Source organism: Miniopterus schreibersii (assembly GCF_964146895.1).
Source record: "Miniopterus schreibersii genome assembly, chromosome: 6".
Taxonomy (NCBI): Eukaryota; Metazoa; Chordata; class Mammalia; order Chiroptera; family Miniopteridae; genus Miniopterus; species Miniopterus schreibersii.
This window is the reverse complement of record NC_138107.1, coordinates 53,057,369-53,079,749: the sequence shown is the minus strand read 5'-3', so window position 1 is coordinate 53,079,749 and position 22,381 is coordinate 53,057,369. Positions and strand designations below refer to the sequence as shown.

Sequence of the window (22,381 nt, the reverse complement as noted above, 5' to 3'; positions counted from 1 at the left end):
TACTAAAACTGGGGAGGCAAAGAATGGTTGCATGGAAGGGGACCAGTGTTTCCCCTTGCCTGTGTGAATGGGAACAGTACTCAAGGGAGGCCATGCTGATGGGAGGAGGCAAGGTAAAGAGCTCCCTTCCCTTCCCTTCCCTTCCCTTCCCTTCCCTTCCCTTCCCTTCCCTTCCCTTCCCTTCCCTTCCCTTCCCTTCCCTTCCCTTCCCTTCCCTCCCCTCCCCTCCCCTCCCCTCCCCTCCCCTCCCCTCCCCTCCCCTCCCCTCCCCTCCCCTCCCCTTCCCTTCCCTTCCCTGGAAGTTACCTCACTGAAAGGCTGCCAGCCTGGAGGTTGCTCTGCAGAGTGCCAGATGCCAGGTGACAGTGACACCAAGCCCCATTTCAAGATCCTTGGGAAGACCTCAAATATGGAATAAATAAAATAAAATAAAAATTTAATTGATATTTAGAGAGAGGAAGGGAGAGAGAGGGAAACATTGATCAGCTGCCAACTGCACATGCCCCGATCAGGGGATTAAACCTGTAACCTGGCTCTGTGCCCCGACTAGGAATCAAACCAGCAACCTTTTGGTGCATGGGACGGTGTTCCAACCAACTGAGCCACACAGGCCAGGCCTGCAATAAATTTTTAAATATTTTACAAAATATACAGCACAGTTCATTTCATGGTGTCATGGACTCTTCCTCAGAATTAGACATGCTCTCTAGATCTGTGTTTCATATATATATATTACACACACACACAAACATACACACAGTATAGTTATATATATATAGTTTCTTGGCAGAGTCAGAATTTAAGGAAAACTCTCTGCCAAAGCTTATATCTTTCTTGTCCCCAGGTGCATGGTCATTTATAAGGTTGATAGAAATTGTTGAATTATAGACCTAGGGAGGGTTTGCCAGAGCATCTTGTACATCTTGTGCTTCTAAACAACCTGAGTCCTCTCTAAGGCCTCCCAGGAAGGAGCCCTCCTTCTTCTCTCCCATGGAAAGGAACCCGTTGTGTTACAAACCCTAAAGATAGGTGTTAGTGTTTGTGATTTAAACCAAAGCCCCTTCTGCTATGGCTTCGTTTCATTTCCTTTGCTCTGCCTCGCACCAGCAGCATAGGACAGCTGGTTGCCATCATCCGCAAGTGAGTCCTCCAGGTACTTAGGGAGAGGGGAAGTGTCATCATGATTCCATGAGGACACCCTCTTTAGTTAGCACACTGAAGAATTTCTGCCCCAAATCACTCGTTGGCACTTACCTATCACTTCCTCTCTCTTCCTTGTTGGGGTGAGGGACAAACTACAAGGCGACTACATTCACATTTATGTTAAAGAAAAGCTTCTATCTTAAATTCAGAGAGAAGGAAATGTGTACCTGGCCAACTTGGGTTCATTACTTTTAAACCTGGAAGAAAGAGTGAACTAGGAGAGGGTTTGTTAGTTTATAGTATTCTGTGAAGCTGGGCAGAGAGAGTGTTTGCATAAATCAGGTTAAAAATAACTTTGAAATCTTGCTATTTAAAAAAATTTTTTTTTGCTTAAATGACATGACTAAGGCTGTATTGAGATCAGAATCACTTCTCACTTAAGGAGCAGCCCCCAGCAGCACTTTGAACCAATGGACTTGAGGTTCTGAGAACTTGAAGCTTGGAAAAGAATGTGATGGGAGGCTTACCCCTGGGTACGGAAACATTTCTCGCAGCTGCTATGTACCTGTAAGTGGACTCTGAAGAGGTAGCCAGAGTCCAGAATGGTCTGATTCCTCCTGGCCAGAGGTTGGTGATGGACACGTTATGGACAAAGAACTCTATGGTCTCCTACAGGAAAATGAAGGGTCTTCTGAATGGTCCAGTGATCACACTATGTAATCTCTCTGCTAGTCATTAAGTTTTTTAGCTGCCGTCCTCTGTGGTACAGCCTTCCTTTCTATGTCAGATTACCCTGAAGGCCTGGCTTTACATTACTTTCATTTCTCTGGTCTGGCCTTTTCCCCATGAATTCCTTTTAAAAACTCTACAGTCTCCTCCTACCCCCCCTTCCCCCCCAGGATTAAATAAATGAATGAGTCCTATATTGGTTTCCTGACTCCCAAAGGGGGAAAAGAAATCTAGAAATGTGCCCATAAACTCTCATGGAACCATTTATTCTATGTATTTCCTTATGGTGGGGAATTGAATGCATCATTTCTGAACAGAGCTTTTATTTTAAGGAACACTCAGAAAACGATTTTTTCAGCCTTGTCTTTGCCCTACAAACAGCTGCACGAAGCCTTGATCCAACTGTGTGGACACCGGCTAGGCAGACTTGTGCTCCTAGTGAATGTTATCTTTTCATGTAATGTTTCATTAAACAGCCAAGTCCACAAGTGTTCCCAAGATATATAACTCTCAAGAAAGAAAGACATGCTTTGCCAAGTAAAGAACTATGATTTATGACAGTAACTGTTATACTCTGGATCTTATCGGGCTTTGTTTTGAAAAATTATTGCCACAATGGTTCTGTAGAATTTAGTAGTGCAACCAGCACCATTTGGCACGTTTATGACAACAGGGTTCTGGTTTTCTTAACCCCACAGTTACATGTTGGCAGCATTTCAAGTTCTTGGCACAGATGTTTAAGTGAATATAAAGAAGAAACATTAAAAACAAATTGGGCAGTTTCGAGTGTCCACATGTAAGAAGGAGCATTATTTTCTGAGCATGCAGTTCGCGTGGGCATGGAACCATGAACTTGGTAATGGATGACATGGCAAGCATGAAAACCATTTGAAAAGAGCTTTGAGATTTTTTTCTTTTCATTGAGGGCACTAACACTTTTCCAGAATCATCTCCTATTCACATCTATCAACTGAGACTCGACTTTATTTGTGCCTGGGGACAGGTTAGTTTCTGGAGCATCCATGGACAAGCAAGTAGGTCCCTTCCCACCATATGACCCTTGGGGCCACATGGCCACACTGCCACGATCCCTGGGTTTCACACTAACAATGCCCAGCTTCTGGTAAAACAGCAGCTTTCTTGAATTGAAATACACAAGTGGCAAACCTACTTCCCAAGTTGTGAAGAAAAAAAAAATACCCTAAGATATAGGGCAGGAAGACTATGCAGAGCACAAAAGAACTTGTTCTCTGTGGCGCGCTCAGTGCTAACTACTGAAGCAAAAGTGGCGTCATCGATGGGCAAAGTGTTCCTTGACTCAGCCTCCAAGGGCTTCCCCAGGGCTCCCCACCCGGGAGTGAGCTGGGTCTAAACACACACACACACACACACACACACACACACACACATGCACACACATGCGCACACACGCTGGCACAAGGCTAGGAAGGCATTTCTGGAATTAATCCAAATCTTCCTTACCTTCCCACCAACCATGCCTATCAACAAAGTAAAGCAAACAAAAATGTCCGATAAAAGCAAACAAATCTTCCCCCACTTACTAGCTAATGCTTGAAATCTCTCCTGGGAGAACATTTTTGTAGCTCATAGTTGAAGAAAAATCTTACGCTGTTGAGTTATGAGATAACAGAGCAACTCTGAGATTACGCCCACGTGCTGTCCCTGATGGAGGTGGGGAGAGGAAGGAATCATCCGGGGGGGGGGGCAGGAGAGAGACAAATCGTGTTGTGTTCAAAATCTGTTCTGGGGCCACCTTTGTAGTATGGTTAAGATGTCGCTCACTGGCCCCTCACTCAAGACACTGGACAAGCATTGGTAGAGCATGAACATTTATATTTAATTTACATTTTGACAATTTGCACATAAATAACAATGTAAACCAGTACGTAAACATAAGATAGTTTGTTGTTCTAGCAAAGGAAAATGTCAGTAACTTTGGTCAGTTTTGACTTTGAGGGGGAAAAATAGAACCACTGTTGATTGTGGGCCCAACATTCAGATGTAAGAGGCTAGGAGGGCAAGTCGGACGCTACAGAGAAGCAGGAAGTCTCAAGCCGCCATGCAGGTCTTGGTAAAAATTCCCACAGAAAGGGAAAAAGGACAACTGAGCGGTGGGGAATAGGAAGTACTTGGTGTCAATGTCAGTGTGATGCTTTGGTTTATTTACCTATAAATTTAAGGACTGTGTTTGTCAAACAATGATACATAAAAAACTCAGGTTTGCTACAAGAACGGATCAGTAAGGCTCTTGGGCGTCCCTGGATTATCCTAAATTTGTTGTTCTCTTCTGCAGTTGACATTAGTTGCCATGAAAAGAATGCTGCATATATATAAACCAGATCAATTAGTGATCCATCAGCTATTTAGGAAGGAGAGGAAGAGAGAAAAAAAATTACAATAGTAAAGGAGTAATGAAGGGATTTTTATTTCTGTGACTTGGGTGTGACCACATAATGGCGCAAAACAGCAATAAAGCCATCTTAGACTGTCCTTAATAGTAAAAAAGCAACATCTCTTTCTCCCTGGTTGTTGAGATCTCCACCTTTGCACCAAGGTTTTAGGGTCTCTTACAAGGGTGCCCGAGCTCATCAGTATGATTGTGAGGTCACCGAGTGCTAAACAAAGTCTCAGAAAGGGTTTTGTTCTTTTTTTTTTCTTGCCCATAGGAAAAGTAGGTTCTTTTATATGGTTTGGCTCACAATTTAAGTGGTTATAAATATATTATATATACATGGTATAGTGGTATAAATAGATTTATAAATATACATCATTCTTCCATACACCTTGAATGCCAACATGTGATCTTTGGGCTAAGCAGAGTAAGAGCTACAATGGCATCGTGCTTCTTTCTGGAGCACACTTAGTTTCGTCTAGAGTAGCAAATCATCAGATAAGCCATCATTTCCTGCATACTGGACACACTCAATGAGGTAATTATTGTTGAATAACTTTGCAATGCCCTTTCATCTTCAATTAAATTAACCATAAAATGTGAAAACACAAATACTGAGGAAAATTGAGTTTTACAGAAAGAATACAATTGATGTGTTGGGGATAGGAATGCTCATTACCCGCTTTTACCCTAAGATGAGAATACCCGTTTGTTTTTTTGCTTTTTAAGTTTGGTTTGTTTTTTTTAAAGTGTGGCCTGAGCCTGTCTACCTCAAATCCTTCCTGGTAGAGCACCATGTTTGTGCAATTTTGACATAACAAAAACAACAACAAAAACATCACCCAGACTCAAGCCCCCAAACCTCACACACACAAAACCACCTGTGCTTTGGGAACATTTCTCAGTGGTTTTAAACATGCCATTTTGTTTTCTTCACATTTTCAGATAATAAAGTGGGATGCAAAAGTCCATGGCCACTCTGAATGGTCACATGACTTCAGGGTTGGGGTGACCCTGCTTTTTGGAGAGGGAGAGAGGTTGGCAGAGCCTTGTCACCTTTCTAGTAAATCTGTGGCTAGGGGGAAAAAACTGAGCTATCTACAGAAACATACAAGATTCCCTTTCTTGTTTATCCTACTGAAGTTATTATCGGGTAATTCTGTTCACATACCCCCAAGTAATACAATGCTGCTCAAATGATATGCTCCTGTAAATTAACACATCAACTGTCTAACTTTGGCAATACCAAAATCTCATTTTCAAGCCATTACTATAGAGGGAGGTTGACTGAAGTAATGTATTTGAATACTAAATCTTAGTTATTTAAACAGATGTGCAGAAATTGTCTACAAAGAATGGCCACAAGACAAAAATATAACATTTATACTCAAATTACAAGGAATTTTTCCAGGCATTGTAAACTTTTTTTAATTATTGCTTCTTAAGTGGTAAATTGTATAATAAATTATGGAGGATTATCATTGAAAAAAATAATTACGGCTAGGTAATAGTCTTAGCAATGGGAAGGCTATGCAAACATATTCACACAAAATATTCAAAATACACAGGTTCAAATATATATATATATATATGGGGTGTAAATAAGTATATATAATATGTATATATATTGTCTTTGCCTCGTTTATGCCCTGAGATTTCAGTAACTTTGGAAGATCCTTCTTTGATTCCAGACAGGTGGGGGAGAGCTTTGCAGAACCGGGGTCTATGTACAAGTAATTTGCTACAGGCACCCTGACTTGCCAAAGTCATAAGTTAAGAAACAAAACAAAAACACTTCTTTGTTTTCTGAAAATCTTAAGGATCCACTGGTTCAACTGTTTCTTGTTTGACCTTGACAGGTCCCAGAGGTAGTGGGTTGCTGGGAGGCAACTTCATGAGGGACAGGTCTGATGATTCATAGAGGTTACACCCTGAGAGGAGTCCATTCCCCATGTTTCTTTGCAAAGACACTTTGAGGCCAGTTTCTTCTTTCTCCTTCCTGACCACAGCCAGGATCTCCTTCTCCACCACAGAGGTCACATCGATGTTGTCCTCCATGTCCTCGAGCCGGTCGGCATTGTCACTGATGTCGAACTTCTCGATTTCTTCGTTGATCCGGGTCAGGTCCTCCAACGGCAGCCCCGTGGTTGGGGCCACAGGACAGTTCCCCTTCAGGTGGACCTTGAGGCTGCAGAGATGGATGTAGCTCTTGTGGCAATGGGCGCACTTGTGGGGCCGCTCCCGGGTGTGTAGGCGCTTGTGGAGTTTCAGGTGCACAAACTGGGTGAACTTGGCGGGGCACACCTTGCACTGGTAAGGTTTCTCTCCAGAGTGGAGTCGCAGGTGAGTCTTGAGATTGCTGGTGCTGCTAAATCGCTTGTGGCAAACCTGCAGTGTGGGGAAGAGGGCGCCGGAGGGAGAGGGGAAGACCAGAAGGTTAAGAATCGTCAGTGGGAGGGGCAAGCTCACCACCCGACGCCCAGCAGCCCGGGAGGGGAGAAGCCTTCCTGTGGCACCTATGGTGTGGCATTAAGCAAACAGGGCGATGTGGCCACACTGCACACGAGGTGGTGTTTATTTCCCCTACCATTTTCCACCCACTGGAAGCTTGCTGTGTCATCACCTAGCTCACAGCAGGTACAGGCAGCCAGCCCGTGCCAAGGCAGAAGTCTCCTGTTGGCTAATCTATGGGCTACATGACCTGGGGAGGGCACCTCCTCAGACGTTTTCTACAAAGGTCAAAAGTTCTACCCCAAAAATACCGCCCACCTGGCATTCGTGTGGCTTTTCTCCTGTGTGTACCAGGTAGTGTTTCTGCAGGTGCGCGAGCTGAGTAAAGCCTTTGTTGCAAGTCTGGCATTTGAAAGGCCGCTCTCCACTGTGCACTCTGAGGTGGACCTGGGAAGAAGCCGCATGTGTTAGCTCTGCTCTCGGTTGTCTGCAAGACCTAACATTTCTGCTCAAGGACTCAGGCATATACGATGTGGAGATCTTGAGAAAAGCATCAAGATAAAGCCGTAGACAGAACAAACAATGCCCTGAGGTTTTCAGAAGGCCTTGTTCTGTCTGAGCTAAAGGAACAGAAGTCACAGGCTAGCAGGGACTTTCAGCTGGTCTTCCAGCCCAAACCCCATGTTTTTATTCTGCAGAAGAAACTCAGGAGAGGGGAAGTCATTCGTCCAAAGCCACACAGCCACAAGTGGTAAAGGCAAAGGCAAAGGCAAAGCCATGTAACCTATCCCCAGCCCACGGCTCACCCTATTGAAAATGGAATCGATAACCCGTGGGAAGCGGGCTAAATGCAGACACCCGTAAGCGCTGGCGGGGACAGACGCCGGCAGTAGGACAGACTGCCCTGCTCCGAGGCCTACCTTCAGGTTTGAGAGCTGGCCGAAAGTCTTGGAGCAGACATTGCATTCATACTTAATCTTGCCATTCTGCTTCTTCAGGGGGTAGGGAAGCGTCTTGTAGCCAGTCATGTTTCTTTTGTTTTTGATGAGATTCATGGCTTCGTCACTGCTGGGGGCCGCCATCGCCGCTGAGGTAGCTTTGGGCTGCACCACGTGTTCCGCCGAGGCGGCTGTCCCTGCGGTGGGGGACCCGCTGGTGGGGCTGCACACCTTGTCCTTCAGGCTGGCGGCCCCGGGGAGGGAGAAGGCACTGTGGTGCGCCGGGCCCAGCACCTCTCTGGGGTGTTCGGGCTGAAGCAGCCTCCGGGCGCCTTCCGAGGGCAGCGAGCCGGGGAGGGCGGCCGGGTTGAGCATGGGGTGAGGCAGGCTGCCCCCGCCCAGGAGGTTACTGTAGACGGGGTACAGCCTGGGGAACAGGCTGAAGTTGTTGATGCCGCCCACGGTGCTCAGGCCGTTACAGTTCATGCTGTAGGGGGGCAAAAGGAACTTGGGGTAGTGAGCGTTGTAGGAGGGGATGAAGGCTGGCGGGAGGTGGGGGGGAGGCGCGTAGCCGGGGTAGGCGCCCAGGCCTTCGGGGCCGTAGGGCGCGTTCAAGTAGGAGTAAGAGTCCCGCTGTTCTTGAGGGCCGGGGGCCAGGGGCGACACCATGTTCCCCGGGCTGCTGTGCGGGCTGGAGCTTTGGAGACTTTGGTCGGGGCTGCTTCTTGCGGAGGGGCTGGGCGTCGTGGAGGACGGGATGGGGGAGTGAGGGATGTACGTGGGCCTCTCCATCCCGTAGGCCAGGGAAGCTTTCAGAAAGTCTTCCGGGAGAGGGGCCCGGATCGGGTACACCACCCGGGGGTAGAAGGGCATTTCGGGGCTCCCATTTTTCCTGAAGTCGTCGGCGTCCTTTTCTGAAGTGAGGGGTGAAATGTTCGAACGGTAGAAGTCCTTTCCTTTGGAGGGGTTGGAGTCCAATTTTAGGATTTCTCTCACACTGTGCTCTCTCTTTGGGACATTCTTTGGGCAAAGGTCATTTTTCTCAGTGCTCTGCTGCTTTGGGTGGCTCTGTGTTTGTGCTGAAATAGAAAAGAAAGGACGATTACTCAGAGGGGTACAGAGAACTGAAGTGAAATTGCCCAGTGGTTCTCTCCTTGAGAAAACCTGAGCAGCAGCTGGTCACAGCGAGACACCTGGTTTCTCAACGCCTCTGATGCTAGAGGGCCTGGGGCCACTCGAAACACTGCTCCATTTCCTTCCCAGCACAACAGGGCACTGGCAGCGTTGATCGAGCCAACAGCGCCGTTTGGATTGTTTTGTTTCCACTAGCAAAAAAAACCCCTTATGATGGAAAAATGCTGTTCAAGCTAGAACAGGAGAGAGTCTATTAAAATGGGGTGGAAAAATACTGGGGTGGGGGTGTCAGAGATTAATAAATGTCATTCTGAGGAAATCAGCACACCCTGCGAACTAGATGTGAAAGGTTAAGACTCATTTCAAGTAATAAATAGTCATCAATTTTCACCCTCATTCTTGTTTAATATGAATTTGATAAAACCTTGTTCAAACCGCTTGTGCCAAAAAGATTAGAAACGCAGATGCCACCACTTAGCCTCAATCTGCTGACAACACAGAATTTCACCATGGCTTTGTCTGGTCTAACCAGGCTTCCAGCACGGCTGTCCCCTGGAATCACAAGGCATGACACGGTTGTCTCTGCCAAACCACAACAGGCACTTCCCAAGCCAGTTCAATTACTTAGAACACCAAAGAAAACAGGCAGCTGAGATGAAAGCATTTATTCCAAAGGACGGCATATTATTACTTGATAAATATACTATTTAGCAATAGCAGCAACGAAAAAGACATTTCCATTCTCTCCAGGCCATCGCCAGCCCTTGCCGCCCGGAACACACAGCACAAAAGATGCCTTCAGGAAAGCACCAGTGAGAGCAGACACATCCCTGCTGCTTAGCTGGAGCTCAGGCTCTTTATTGGAGGGCACTCACTCCACCGTGAACACCTGCCCTAGCCCTAGGAGGTTGAAGGCATCGGCCACGAGAGGCAGGAGAGCCCTTGGGGATCAGGCTGACGCCTCTGTAAAAATATCATTCGTCGCCTTAGAAAAATGTCCCTGTTTGATTTAACTGAGAAGGAACTCCAGGCTTGATATCCGATCGGTCTAGAAATGAACTCTGTGGAACTCTAGATTCTGAGCTCTCCAAATCCATTCCCTAGGATGACAGGCTGGAGGGATTCAATTCCAGTTGGAGAGCCCTTCGGAGAATGTTATCTGCTGCTGGCTGTTATCAGTTACTCTGGGGTGAGCCAGCAGCTCCAGAATAAACACAGCCGAGACACTATCAGGGAAGATGCTGTTGGGGGCAGTGATGGAAAGCTTGTTGAGGAAGAGGGATTTCTGAAGCCACTAAACCAAAATAAATATCCCCTTATCAGGCCAATATCAGTCTTTCAGTGAGGCCCAGCAGGCAGGAAGTTCAAATTGTCACTTTTGTTTTTTAAAGCTGAAATGGTAAAGGAAGAGAGACAACTAAGTTGGAAAACTGATAGGCAAGACATCTATCTATCTCACAGCCACTGGAAGGAATGCGAGGGAGGTTGAAAAAGATGATTCAGAGGCATCCACACAGGCCCACATTAACAAAAGAAAGTCATCCTAATAAAATGAAAATGCAGACACTTCACCATCATGATTTCCTGCCATTTTTATGTGGCAAATTACATCTAAGTCTCTTAATGTTTCCAGTGGCTTCAATACTCCCTTAATTCTAAAATACAACAAATTAAAGCCGAAAGCAAAAAGTTTAAGCCCATCCATAGATAGCATTGTTCCTCCTCATGAGGTGTTCTTACTAAGCGCATCAGCAATCCATTTATTGAACTGAAACAAAGCTAATGACTGGGCCAACAAATGAGCAAGTTGAAATTCCTATTTTCTACAAAATATTCAGCACAGTGTCCGGCATATAGTAAGTCCACAATAAATGTTTGCTATCTTTTACGCCTTTGTAAAAACAAATTTATGTCTTATTCCAAAACAATATCCAGAGGTAAGTGTTAGTCCTTCCTAAGATGTTCAGAGGTGGAAATCATGCCATCCACATGAAGGTGCATTTTTAAAAATGATCCTCAGCAGCTGAGTAATCAGTGGAGCTGGTGTCATTTCTGACTCTCCCACTCAGCAGCAGCTTGCGTTAACATAAAAAGGAAAATCAAGATCTGTTTTTGTTCTTCAATCTTACATGGCTGTAGGCGGACAGAGTCATTTCAAGAGTGAACTTCTTCTGAAGACTCTGAATGGCTTAATTATGCCGACTCACATTTTCGATCTATAATAAGAACCCCCAAGACTACAAGAAAGAACCTAGAAGTTCTGCAGTAGGCAAAACAAAGTCTGTTTTCAACTGAAACTGAGAAAGCAGATGAACATTTAGAAGTCTATAATTTGGTCAACTGTTTTCTAGATGGGTTAGTAAGATAGATATATAGAAAAAAATATCAAAAAAACTTGGGAGGGGCAGGAGTTAAACTTAATAGCTCCGACTCCTTTTCTTTTGCTTTTAAAAAATTCCAATTTGTGATTTCTGGATACTTATTTTTCTTGACCTCAGTTTGCTTCAAATCTCTTCTCAACACTCTACCTCTACTAGTTGAGCCATCACTGCCATTTAAAGGCCTCATGGAGATTCTGGCACAGACCTTTATTGTGCTTGAAGCATGGAAACCCAACACAACTCACCTAAAGACACAATCTACCTATTAGGCCTGATGAAATAGTGGAAATTTTCCTGATCAGAGTCTCAATCACCAGTTACCACACCTAAGACAACTGGTTTCACAATCAGCAGTAGGAGTCTTGGCTTAATGTGACTGGTATTGTTAACTCTTCATTCTTTACTATGAATACCGGACAATGAAAATGTACTTGGAAGTGTTAAACCACCACTTAGAAAGAAATTCTGCATAAGCAAACAGGGATATTTGAGGGGAGAAAGGTGTCATTTCACAGTTATACAAGAATGCTGCTTCTGAACATAAAGGGCAAACCCTTGAATCTTAAAATACTGTGCAAACCTTTTCACTGGGGGATAAAAATGCAAGACCTTTAAAGCCTTTCTTTGATTGGCAGAGAGTGAGGGACCTATGCAAAAGAACTCTTTTTGTGGTTGGCGCAAAGTCATTGGGATGTATTACCTCAAATGCAGTTACTGTTTAAAAAAAAGAAATCAAGTTCTTTCTCTGATCCATGAATGATTAAGCTCAAGGATTGTAAGGAGACCTCCAAGAGGAAGTGACTTGCTGTGCTGAGAAAGTTAGGAGGAAGCTGCCCATCTCCCCATAAGGTGCCCTGCTGGAATATAAGATGTCTTTTACCACCAGGCTTTGAGCACTGGGCCTGGCACATACAGATGGCGAAATAGGTGAATGGCTCCTGGGATGCTTGGCTCTGGGGACATGATGGAGATTCTTGGGAGCAGTGAAGAGAGGTGAGGAAAAAGAATGGCCACCTTAGGCCAGGACCTGACTATCCCCATCATGCTTATGCCGGAAACCAGTTTATTCCCGAATATTCTAAGACTTCTTCATGAAGCTCAAGGGTGCATTGTGTGTGTCCATGTGAGTGTGTGTATATGGACCACAAACACAAATCTGAAAGACGGTCTTATAGGAGAGATCCTTAATGTTTTATAGTCCCTGTTTTTCAGAAAACTACAAATATAGTCTTGAGATCATAGGGAGATGAAGTAGACACTGTGGGAAGAGCACTAAATAGCTACAGAGTTGGATTATACTTGACTAGGTAAATTGGTCCTAGGGTTGAAGTCAAAATTCTAATTTATGCCAATATTAACATTATTCCAAAAGCCTCAAAGATGAAAGTGTGAACTAAAACAATTTAGCCTTCAGATAAAGCAAATGGGTAAACATCAATGATTGATGAATCTGGGTAAAGGGTACCTGGGAATTCTTTGTACTATTCTTGCAACTCCCCCTTAAGTTTGAAATGATGTCGAAACCAAAAGTTACAAAAGCATTAGCATTCAGATGCTGAAACTTTTAAACCAAAAGGCTTAAAATTTTGCTTTAAAAATTTAAATTTAATTTTAAAAACTGCTTTATTATTTAGCAGTGTAACTGAGAACACACTAGTTACAACAGGTTGGAATGTTAGGGTAATTCTTAAGTCATTCATAGAGGTCACCTGAGACTGACTAAAAGGAAGTAGCCCTTTGCAGACAGGTAAGGACAGCAAGTTTCACTAAGTAAAAAAGTAAAACTTTATAAATCTAAGGAACTGAGAAATTGTTACAATAAATTGATTGGCTACTAGAATACTGATCAGGTGATCAGATGAAGGAAGGAAACTAAGATACAAAATCCTGCAATTCATTCACAACCTTTGAAAAATTATAGCTGCGAGTTTTTCTAGAATCAATCTTCTATGTTCCATATCAGACCATAACTTAATAACCAAACACACATCTCTACAAACAAGGGGGTGGGCAGTTTCCTTGCAAACTCAGCCTGTCAGGACCAATCTCTATTTTACTCTTACCTGCCCCCTTTTGGATAGATTAGAATTGGACATATATTTCTTGTGACTCTCTGAATTAAACACTCAAAGTAGTTCTTAAATATTTTTTAAATGATCAAGTTTTATAATAGGAAATAGGCACTAAAAATTTTCTCCCTTCTTCTTAGTGCCTAGTTTAGCAACCTACTTGGCCCAACAGATGAAGCCATATAATTAAACAACATGTTATTAGCTCATAGGGGCAGAACTGACAGGACTGGCATTTAAAATTTTTTTGTTCTGTAATCCACTTACTGAGATTCATCATTGTCAGCTCTCCAGGATAAGGGTAGTGAAGCCTTTCTGCAAAGTCCCGGCAATACCACACAAGAAGCTCCTGGTTGGCAGGAATGGGCTTAATGGTGTAGAAGTAGATGTTCATCCCGTTCTGACACGCAGCCAGGTTTTGCTCCCGGGCAGAGTGTGCCGGATTCACGTAGCGCATCCAGTTGCTCTTCTCCTCATTAAAGCCATCGATGAAGTGGTGAAGCTCCCCTCTGGAGTAGATCTGTCCAAAAGAGAAGACAGACGGGTTGAAGAGAAATCCGCCCCCGACGCCTCTGAGAATCAACACGGCAAGGCTGCCTGTGACTCTGCTCCCCCCATCGCCTCTCTAGAAAAAGAATCAATCCAATCAGTTTGGCGGGGTAGTCTTGAATCAGCAGAAATAAGGGCGGAAACAGGTGAGGCACACTTTGTCAGTTACCTTTTCCATCTCGGGTTTATCGTCTTTTCACGTGGGGGAAAATAACAGAAGAATGAAACACAAAATTTCATTTAAGGAGCTGCCTCAGGCCAATGAAACCACCGGGAGTCCTACTTTTGCTATGGCAGCGAATGGCAAACGGGTGATGCTATGAACTCGGGTTCCCATTATGCTGACTTTTAATGCTTTGAGTCACTGGGTAGAAGACCGAGCCGGCTGACTACGTCAAACTGAGTCTCTCCACTTTTTCTATGGCCTCTGTACTTGCCATTTCCTACACCCCCGCCCAAGGCTTAAACTATGCAAACATCCTCCACCCCCAAGCTCGAGTCCAGAAGTAACACTTGTTCGTATGAACACTTGGAGCCTGGCCTTTTTGTGGAAGCACTTGGGTGGGGCAAAGGTGAACCTCACCTGCCATAACAAAGTGAGCCCCGGGCCAGAGGCCAGCATCCGACAGCCTACTGAGGAGTCACTTTTCCTCTTGATAAACATGTTCAGCCCTGCCAGAGGAGGGGAGAGGGAACCCTCCTATCTGTGAGGTTGGCTGAAACGTCACTCTCAGAGCCATAGGCATGTGTTTTTGGAAACAGAACAGGAAGATACCATGTCATTCTTTAAAGGCAACACATAATGAAGAACTCAGAGTTTGCCTTGTAGTAATACTTCTGGTTAACAGATGCACACAGGCCACTGGGGAAAAGGCAGAGGTAAGAGCAGGAGAAATGAAAATACACATTCTTCCTGAAACGGCTTCATAAACAATCTCCTTACCCGTCCACAGAAAGTCTCTCTCTCTCACTTTTCAGCATGCACCACCTTTTCTTCAGACCTCAGAAATCTCCTCATACAAACGCATTGACACCTGGCCATCTGCAACTCGTGGTCCCCAAGAACTGGGGCACGGCTCGGAGCAGAAACTGTGCTCTAACTGGAGAGCAGGCTATTGCTTTGTTCTTAGTCACATACTATGTGAGTCTATAAACTGAGTCTATATTTCGCTCCAACGTTATCAGAGACGAAAAGGAACCCTGTCCCTTTAACACAGGCAGTAAACACCAGAATCACTTTCTTTTAAGAGTAACTTCCTGTAAATTGTGAAGGGGGAAATACATGTGGCTTCATCAAAGCAGCTTGTGAGAGCTTTTGCGGTGTGTTTTGTTAAGAGAAAATGGAACAAGGCTGGGTGAATTCTGCTATCAAGAGGGGTTTTCAAGTTTGTTTACTCTGATGTGCAAACTTCCAGGAACATGGGGTTCCATCGCTCTTGCACTCTTGGTTGGGCGGAAACTGCTTTCTAAAGCTACGGGTATATTGATTCCAGTCAGCTTTCCACGGACTACAATTTACTGTATCCTCATTTAAAAACAGAAATAGCAATGCCATGAAGTCACACACTCACACACATGAAAATATGCATACGTCAAATGAACACTGCTCCCTGTCACCTCACTACATTTCCATATATTATCAAGAAGATTAAAAAGTGCTGACTCATAGTACAGTTACAAGAAATGTCACTGGTTTCTCAACTTGAACATCCCTTCTCTTCTTTGACTGTGTAATTTGCATGAAACTTTTTCTTTCCTCAAACAGATGTTCATATTCCTGCCAGCAAAATCAGGATGCTTTTAGCAACATGTGGGACGTTATCTCTTACAATATCCTTTGCATGTGAAAGACTGATTCAAATAAATCCTTCTAAGGACAGCATTTCAGTTACTTATAGTGAATCTTTAATGAACCAGGGAACTGGGACAGAGATAGGAAGTTCTTAGGTATTTCTTGCCTTTGTCAAAATGACCAGGCGTTAATGAGACTTACGCTAGATTGTCTTAATTCAGATCTGCGACTTCAGAATTACACACCTCTAAGGGTCACTTCTGAGAAGATTTTATTGTCAAGGCAAAAATGCACTCATTTACGTTTTGCCTATTATAAGTCATGTATTTTAAGCATGATAAAGTTATTTTTAAAAATTGTGAACACACTATTCTCAGAGCTCTCTTTTGCTTGGAAAATAGAATAACCCATTTCTAAAAACACAAAACGTCCTGACTTTTAAAAAAATCTCGTTTCTTAGGAACAACTTTTGAATGATTCCCAAATATCTTTTATCAAAATACGTGTCCAAAAGGTATAAGCGTTCTAGGTAAGTACTGGCCAAAATAAGTATGATCCAATTTTTGTTGTTACCATGCAGCTGTTTCTGAAAAGAATTCAAATAACGATTCGCCAACAGTTGTGTGCTTTTTATGCATGTATAAAAAATTACTTTTAAATTTTGTAAACAAATCTTTATTTTCTAATTGAGGAAACTGAATATCCTGGAGAGCAGTGGGAAGATATAAAGCAGTCCAATTTTTTCTCTGTTCACTGATAATTCAGGGTCTTTTACTCAAGGAATCCATCTAATTAATTCACCTTTGAGGTGCTTTCTAACCCTGATATTCCAAAGGAAATTGTATTGGCCAGGCTTTTTGACGGGATGGTATAGAAAAGTTTATCGTCTTACATGATTGTAAGCATTTTTCCATGCTATGGATGTAATCTACATACTGTCAAATCCGATAGTTTTATGGTGCAGACAAATTTAAACAGGACTAGTCCTGAAGTCTATCTCCATTTCCCTAGTGCTCTCTTCTACCTAGCCTTCCTGAATGGTACTTTTTTCAAGATAATGATTAGTCTTTCATTCTATTAAAGTTAACTCAGCAAGAAATCAGAAGAGGTGAAATCTAAGGCTTGGTGACTCATTACTACTTCCTTGCAGAGAAATGCAAATGAGCCTACCCTGAAGCAAGTAACAAACTGTTTCCTTTCATCACAAAAGCTCGATGAATTGCAAAAATTAAGATTCACATATAGTCCATATCTCCATCCCTAACCACATATATATAGATAGTGTTTCCAGGGCCAAACATTTAGCCAGTTTCATCACACTTGCTTAGAATTGGCTGTGTCCATGGGGACCCTGGATACTTGTGGTGAGGCCCAGTACAAGTTGAAAAAGGAAGTGACCTAGCAATTCTAGCTCTACTTTTTTTTCTTAATGAATCTGAAAAAACTTTCCATACTTACCCGCCAAAAATATTTCCTGTTGGCATTCTTGGGAACTGTATCATTGGTGTAGATTTCACCTATTAGAGGTCCGAATCGTGTTCCCTTTGGTATATATTCTTTACTCACTACTCCAATAACCTAAAGGAGGTAAAACAGATGAAACAATTACTTTGACTGTAAAACAGTAGCCAGTCTTTTTATTTCAATCAATTGTTTTGTCAAGTGGTAATGCAACTAACAATGACAAAATTGTGATATGGTGCCTACGTAATTAACAATGAGCTTCACCTTAGGGGAAGACCATTTTTAAACTCCCAGATCCTAAACAAATACTCAACCAAGCATTAAAATAATCTAGAGGATTATTCTCCAGTGACTGAGGGTCCTTTATTTTTATTATTACTTTTTACAAGAACAGAGAGGGTAGCCATTCTGTTTTAGAATGAGAATCAGATACTGCAGAATTAGGTGATCAAGGTTAGGCCAATTCGGCCTGCTCCTAGTTTCCTATTTCTCCGTTTCCCTCAAACCATAAACACAGTGTGCTTGAGGGGAATAAAATAGTTTTAACCTCAGAAACCAAAATAATGCTCTTTGGTTGTTCCACAAAGGCCTAAGGAACCAGAAACCAAACACATTCTATTTTTTTCAACCCAGATGAGGGTTGTTTTTTTTTTGTTTTTTTTTTTTCATAGCTTGCAAGTTCTCTTTATAAAAAGAAAAATCTTTCCAGTAACTTTTGTTCTTCTCTAGCATCTTTCTACTCAACAGTGGTCAAAAGCCCTCCTCTGAAATGAAATTTATACTGAGGAGAGTTGTGGGTTCTGAGAGCTGTGGGTTCTAAGGTCTGAGGAAATGACCTTCTCAGACTGGAAGTATCATACATTCTAACTTTGTAGGGCCTTACTAAAGAAACACGTTAACTATGCCAGTTCCTCCTTGATCGTAAATTTCTTTAAGGAGGGTGGAAAAAAAAAATCACCAACCATGAATCAGGAAGCAATTCATCAGTATGGAAAAAACTCCTCTGTAATTAGTCCTTTACAACGTTTTGCAGTTAGTTTTGTTTGGGTTCTTATACACTCACTTTCCCATTTTTATTTTCTTCTCAGTCAAAAGAGCCTACAAATTAGTTACTAAATAGCATACTGAAATGGACCAAGAGGGGAGGTTTAAAAGACAACATTATTTTCCTGTTTTTATTATCCCTGGTGGTTCCTGTGTAATTGTACCTGAAATGGAGACCCAAATATGTAAATCAATTGAATGTTCACAGTGGAATCTAAGATTTGGGTTATGATATGCACTGACACGTCATTAAATCGCATCAAGAATTCAAGCCCGTTTAAATGCATGTAGAATAGGCACACTTATAAAGATAGGGACAGACCAGTCTTTCTCATGTACATTTCTTATCAGCCATTAAATTATTTATTTATTTATTTATTTATTTATTTATTTATTTATTTATTAAAATATATATATTTTTAATTACTCAATATTCAAGTCAATGGAACATACCCAGAAGGGAAAGACAGAAAACATTTTTTTCCTACACCTAATACAAGTTGAAACGAGGTTGGTGAGCTACAGTTTTATTTTTGGTCATTTATGAATTTCTGTCAGACAGGTGAAAAAAGCAGATGTTCATTTCATCTTCTTCCTCTGCCTTCATTTACATCTATCTGACCTTTCAATAGCAGTTTGTCATTATTGGTATTTGTTGGCAGTACAACTATTGGGGGCAAGAGTACCTCAGAATAGTCTTGAGATAAAAATATATACTCGAGAATAAGTGGACTTGCTTATTCAGAAGCTCATTGTTTATGACACAAGAGTGAACCTAATTAATTGGAAAAATTCATGGAATTGACTTCTATGACACACAAACCACTTGGCATTCATGTCTGAGTGATTATTCCATAATATTAAAATGACAAACAGGAAAAACAAATAATGTCATTTGTTGGTGAGCCAATAATTAGCAGTTGATATTTTCAACATATCCACTTTAAAGCAGTAATTTTAAGAAAGGTACTCAACTGGTTCATCAACTTTGTTTTAAATTATAGTCTCTTGCAGACCGTGTCTTAGGAGTCAGAGCTTGATTACCAACAAGGAGCACTGCATTGAGGTCAGGGGTTTTATTCTCAATTGCCATTCTTTTAACCATTGGCTTCTTGGATTTCAGCTACCAATTTTACATTAAGAAAACACACAACATTTTCTTATGGCCAAAAGAAGTCAATTAGAAATTTGAGGAAGCTATAAACCACCCAGCACCTATTTGAGCAATATGGGGAAGCTATAAGGTACTACTGGAGGTAACTCTTCCCATCTGTAATCTTACAAATGCAATACAGCAGGCAAGACAGGGGAACAACTAGAAAGAGGAAGGTCTGTGGTGGAAGAGAGATCTATGAAAATCCTTAAGAGCCCCAAAGATATAAAAGACCTCAATATTAGATTATCTTTACAAGTGAGACAGAAGCTTAATATTTTAAATTCCTATTATACACAAAGCTATAGGATACATATAAACTCATATATATGGAGAGAGACATAAAATCACAGATTTTTTAAGTGGGAAGAAATCGTGTAGCTAATATGCCATCCATATGCATTTCCAGTCTAGTGCTCTAACATACAATAAACACCTTCATCTCAAATCCATGTCTGAGATATTATTCGAAGAGGACATATAATAGCTGCAACTCTAAGATTCCGGTGCTTGGCCAGGTAACTAAGGGGAACAGGAATCAAGGGTTTCTTTAAACGGGAAGTGGGAGACCAGGTCATAGCTCTCACTCTGGCCCTGGAAAGACGCAGCCAGACGTGAACCTTAGCCAACAACATTCCATCCTTGGAGCAAGCACAAGACAGAGGGCACAGGGGAACCTGGTCTGTGCCCTGGGTCTCGCAGTGCCAAACAGCCTAAGAATATGTTCACCTAGCTCGGGAAGGAAACTTCACTGGAACTGACCAGGGTCCTAAAGAATTTCTGCTGGGGACAGGCTGTGCGCCTTCCGTAAACCTTTCAGCGAGACTACACCGGCCGCCACACTCCTTGCCCCTCAGAAGCCCTTCGATGTCATGGGTTATGTGCAGAGCCGGCCCCTCCGCCACGTGGGCAGATCTGTCTCTGTCAGTGGCCTCAGTTTTACGGAGTAGCTACCAGACAGAATGAAGATTTCACAACTTAGGATGGATGGGTGTATGTGGGGGGGGGGCGAAATAAAAATCTGATAGCAAGGAGAATGTAAGTTCTTTGTTTGTTGTTTGTTTTTAAAAGCAATTCCTCCTTTGGGGAATATTCACATACACACACAGCAGTGGGTTTTAACCAGAAACAGCATTCAGATCTAAATGTGCTATGAGCATCCTCTCCCCTAGGTTACATTAAGATCATTTTAATTACTAGCTATCTCTCCCCCTCCTCAACCCCTCCTCCCCTAAAATGGCCCATTCGATGAAAATTACAAGGATTATCTGCAATGAGATGACTAGAACTCGGTTGTGGACCAAGACTTTAGCCGGTAATGCACCCCATTTTTTAAAAAGGGGTGGAGTGAATGGAGATGTTTTTAGAAGGTTTCCTCCTTAATTATCTTTGTATTAAAGGAAATGTGGTAATGCCTCAGTACATGCCTCCCAAATAAAAGGCAGTCGGAAGAAAAGGGAATTGCACGTTGTGGCGAGATACTTTTTACAGATGGCTTGAGTTAATAATGGACTTCAATCAAAGTGGACACTGAGCGAGTCCCCATCACCCGTCTGATGTTTATCACCACATGGCTTTGGGAGGTCAGACTCGGAGCCACAGAGCCTCTAGAGCGCAGCAATTTCAGTGCAGGCTACTGTTTCTAAAATCTAAATGTTTAAATGGATCTTTCTGTATTCAAATAGTCACAGAAAATTATTTCAAGAGGACAAGGGGAAAATCCCCCTAGACGAATAATGCATCAGTTGAAAAAGTTTTAAAAGTTTTGAATACTATGTCTATATTTGGTTTGAGTTCTGGAAATAGGAAGTACGAACAGCCTCATTAAAGGTGCAGAATGATTCTAAACCAAATCTAAAAATGGGGGTCGAGATCAGAAATATGGTTTGTATGTTTTGTTTTTAAACCAAAAGAAAAAAAAAAGGTGCTGACACATAGCACAAATTCATAATGAAAAATGGTCTTGTTAAAAAAAAAATTCCCCAAGTATGTCAGCACAATAGTACATAATGTAACATCTTCTGCTACTTAAATGAAAACATTTAAAGAAGAGCAAGTTAAATCAGTCAAATCAGGCAGATAAAAACTACATGCAGAAAAGCTTTTTTCACCTATTTCCACAGCCTGTGGGCCTGAGAGGACTAACTGAATAATGATAATGTAAACAGTTCATCAATCCTAAAGGTCCCTGTTTGAGAACAGGTTTGCAGCAAGCACGTCCTCAATGGCCCAATTCCACAGCCCTCTTTCATCACCTTAAGGGAGCTGTCCTTCCCCAAAGTTCAAAAAGGAAGGGAGAAACAGAAAAACAGGTATAAATTCCAGAGTAGGCTTCAGACAGTATTACATTTAAGTTGGATCCCTGGTTGCTTTTAAGATTAGGAACTTAAGATGTGCTATTTTAGTCAAGTGTTTCAGTTAAAATACTGGAAAGTATAACAAGAGAGCCCTGATCTCTTACTAGGTTAGGGGCTGAAGGACCCTCTTTAGGAATACAGGCACTGCGTGGTTTTGGCATGCTGAACATACTGAAATAGGGAGTTACACGTTCAGAGAAAAAAGAACCAAGCCCGCTTAATAAAGGATCGGTCTGAAATATGTTCAGACTATAAATAAAGCCACAGTGACACCAAGAGGGGCCAGTGTAGCACAATCAAGAAGCACTGTCTGGGGAAGTTAGTAGAACTTTGCTCCCTCAAAGTCTCTGCTCTAGCTCTAACTATACACCTTGGGTAAGTGACTATCTTTCTGAACCTTGGACTACATGATCTGAATTTAGCTATAATTTTTAAGTAGAATGATGGAAATTGAAAAACGCAAGATGAGTGCTGAACAGAGGATGAGAACATTGTAGAATTGAAAGGCAAAGATGACCCACACAACAGAGACTTTTTTCAGTCCCAAAGGACCGGACAGGGCAATACAGCACAGATGAACCCGGGGAACAGACCAACATTTGGTCAAATCGGGTATGGGATAAAACACACTGCACTGTTTAAAGCCACAGCGTAGCCTTAAACACCCAAACAAATCCTACATTGATTGCAGGGGCCACATTGTAAGAAACTTTCTATTGAGAACAGTGTTACTTGCAAAGAGATAGAATTTAAGGCTGATCTCT

The 22,381-nt window shown here is 42.5% G+C and overlaps 1 protein-coding gene across 6 annotated transcripts in view; it reads right to left on the bottom strand.

Moving 5' to 3' along the window:
* Positions 1-3,713: 3,713 nt before the first annotated feature.
* The window catches only part of PRDM1 (PR/SET domain 1), a gene marked incomplete at its 5' end in the record, with an annotated part of 105,264 nt that continues 86,596 nt past the window's right edge, over positions 3,714-22,381 (bottom strand). For 4 of the 6 annotated variants that reach the window (XM_081140365.1, XM_081140364.1, XM_081140366.1 and 1 more), the window contains 5 exons: positions 3,714-6,673; positions 7,055-7,183; positions 7,657-8,753; positions 13,526-13,778; positions 17,058-17,177. In XM_081140365.1, coding sequence (XP_080996491.1) covers positions 6,101-6,673; positions 7,055-7,183; positions 7,657-8,753; positions 13,526-13,778; positions 17,058-17,177 — 2,172 coding nt within the window. In that variant the 3' untranslated portion in view covers positions 3,714-6,100. The remainder of the gene's footprint in view (positions 6,674-7,054; positions 7,184-7,656; positions 8,754-13,525; positions 13,779-17,057; positions 17,178-22,381) is intronic. The other 2 variants (XM_081140368.1, XM_081140367.1) reach the window with 2 other exon arrangements.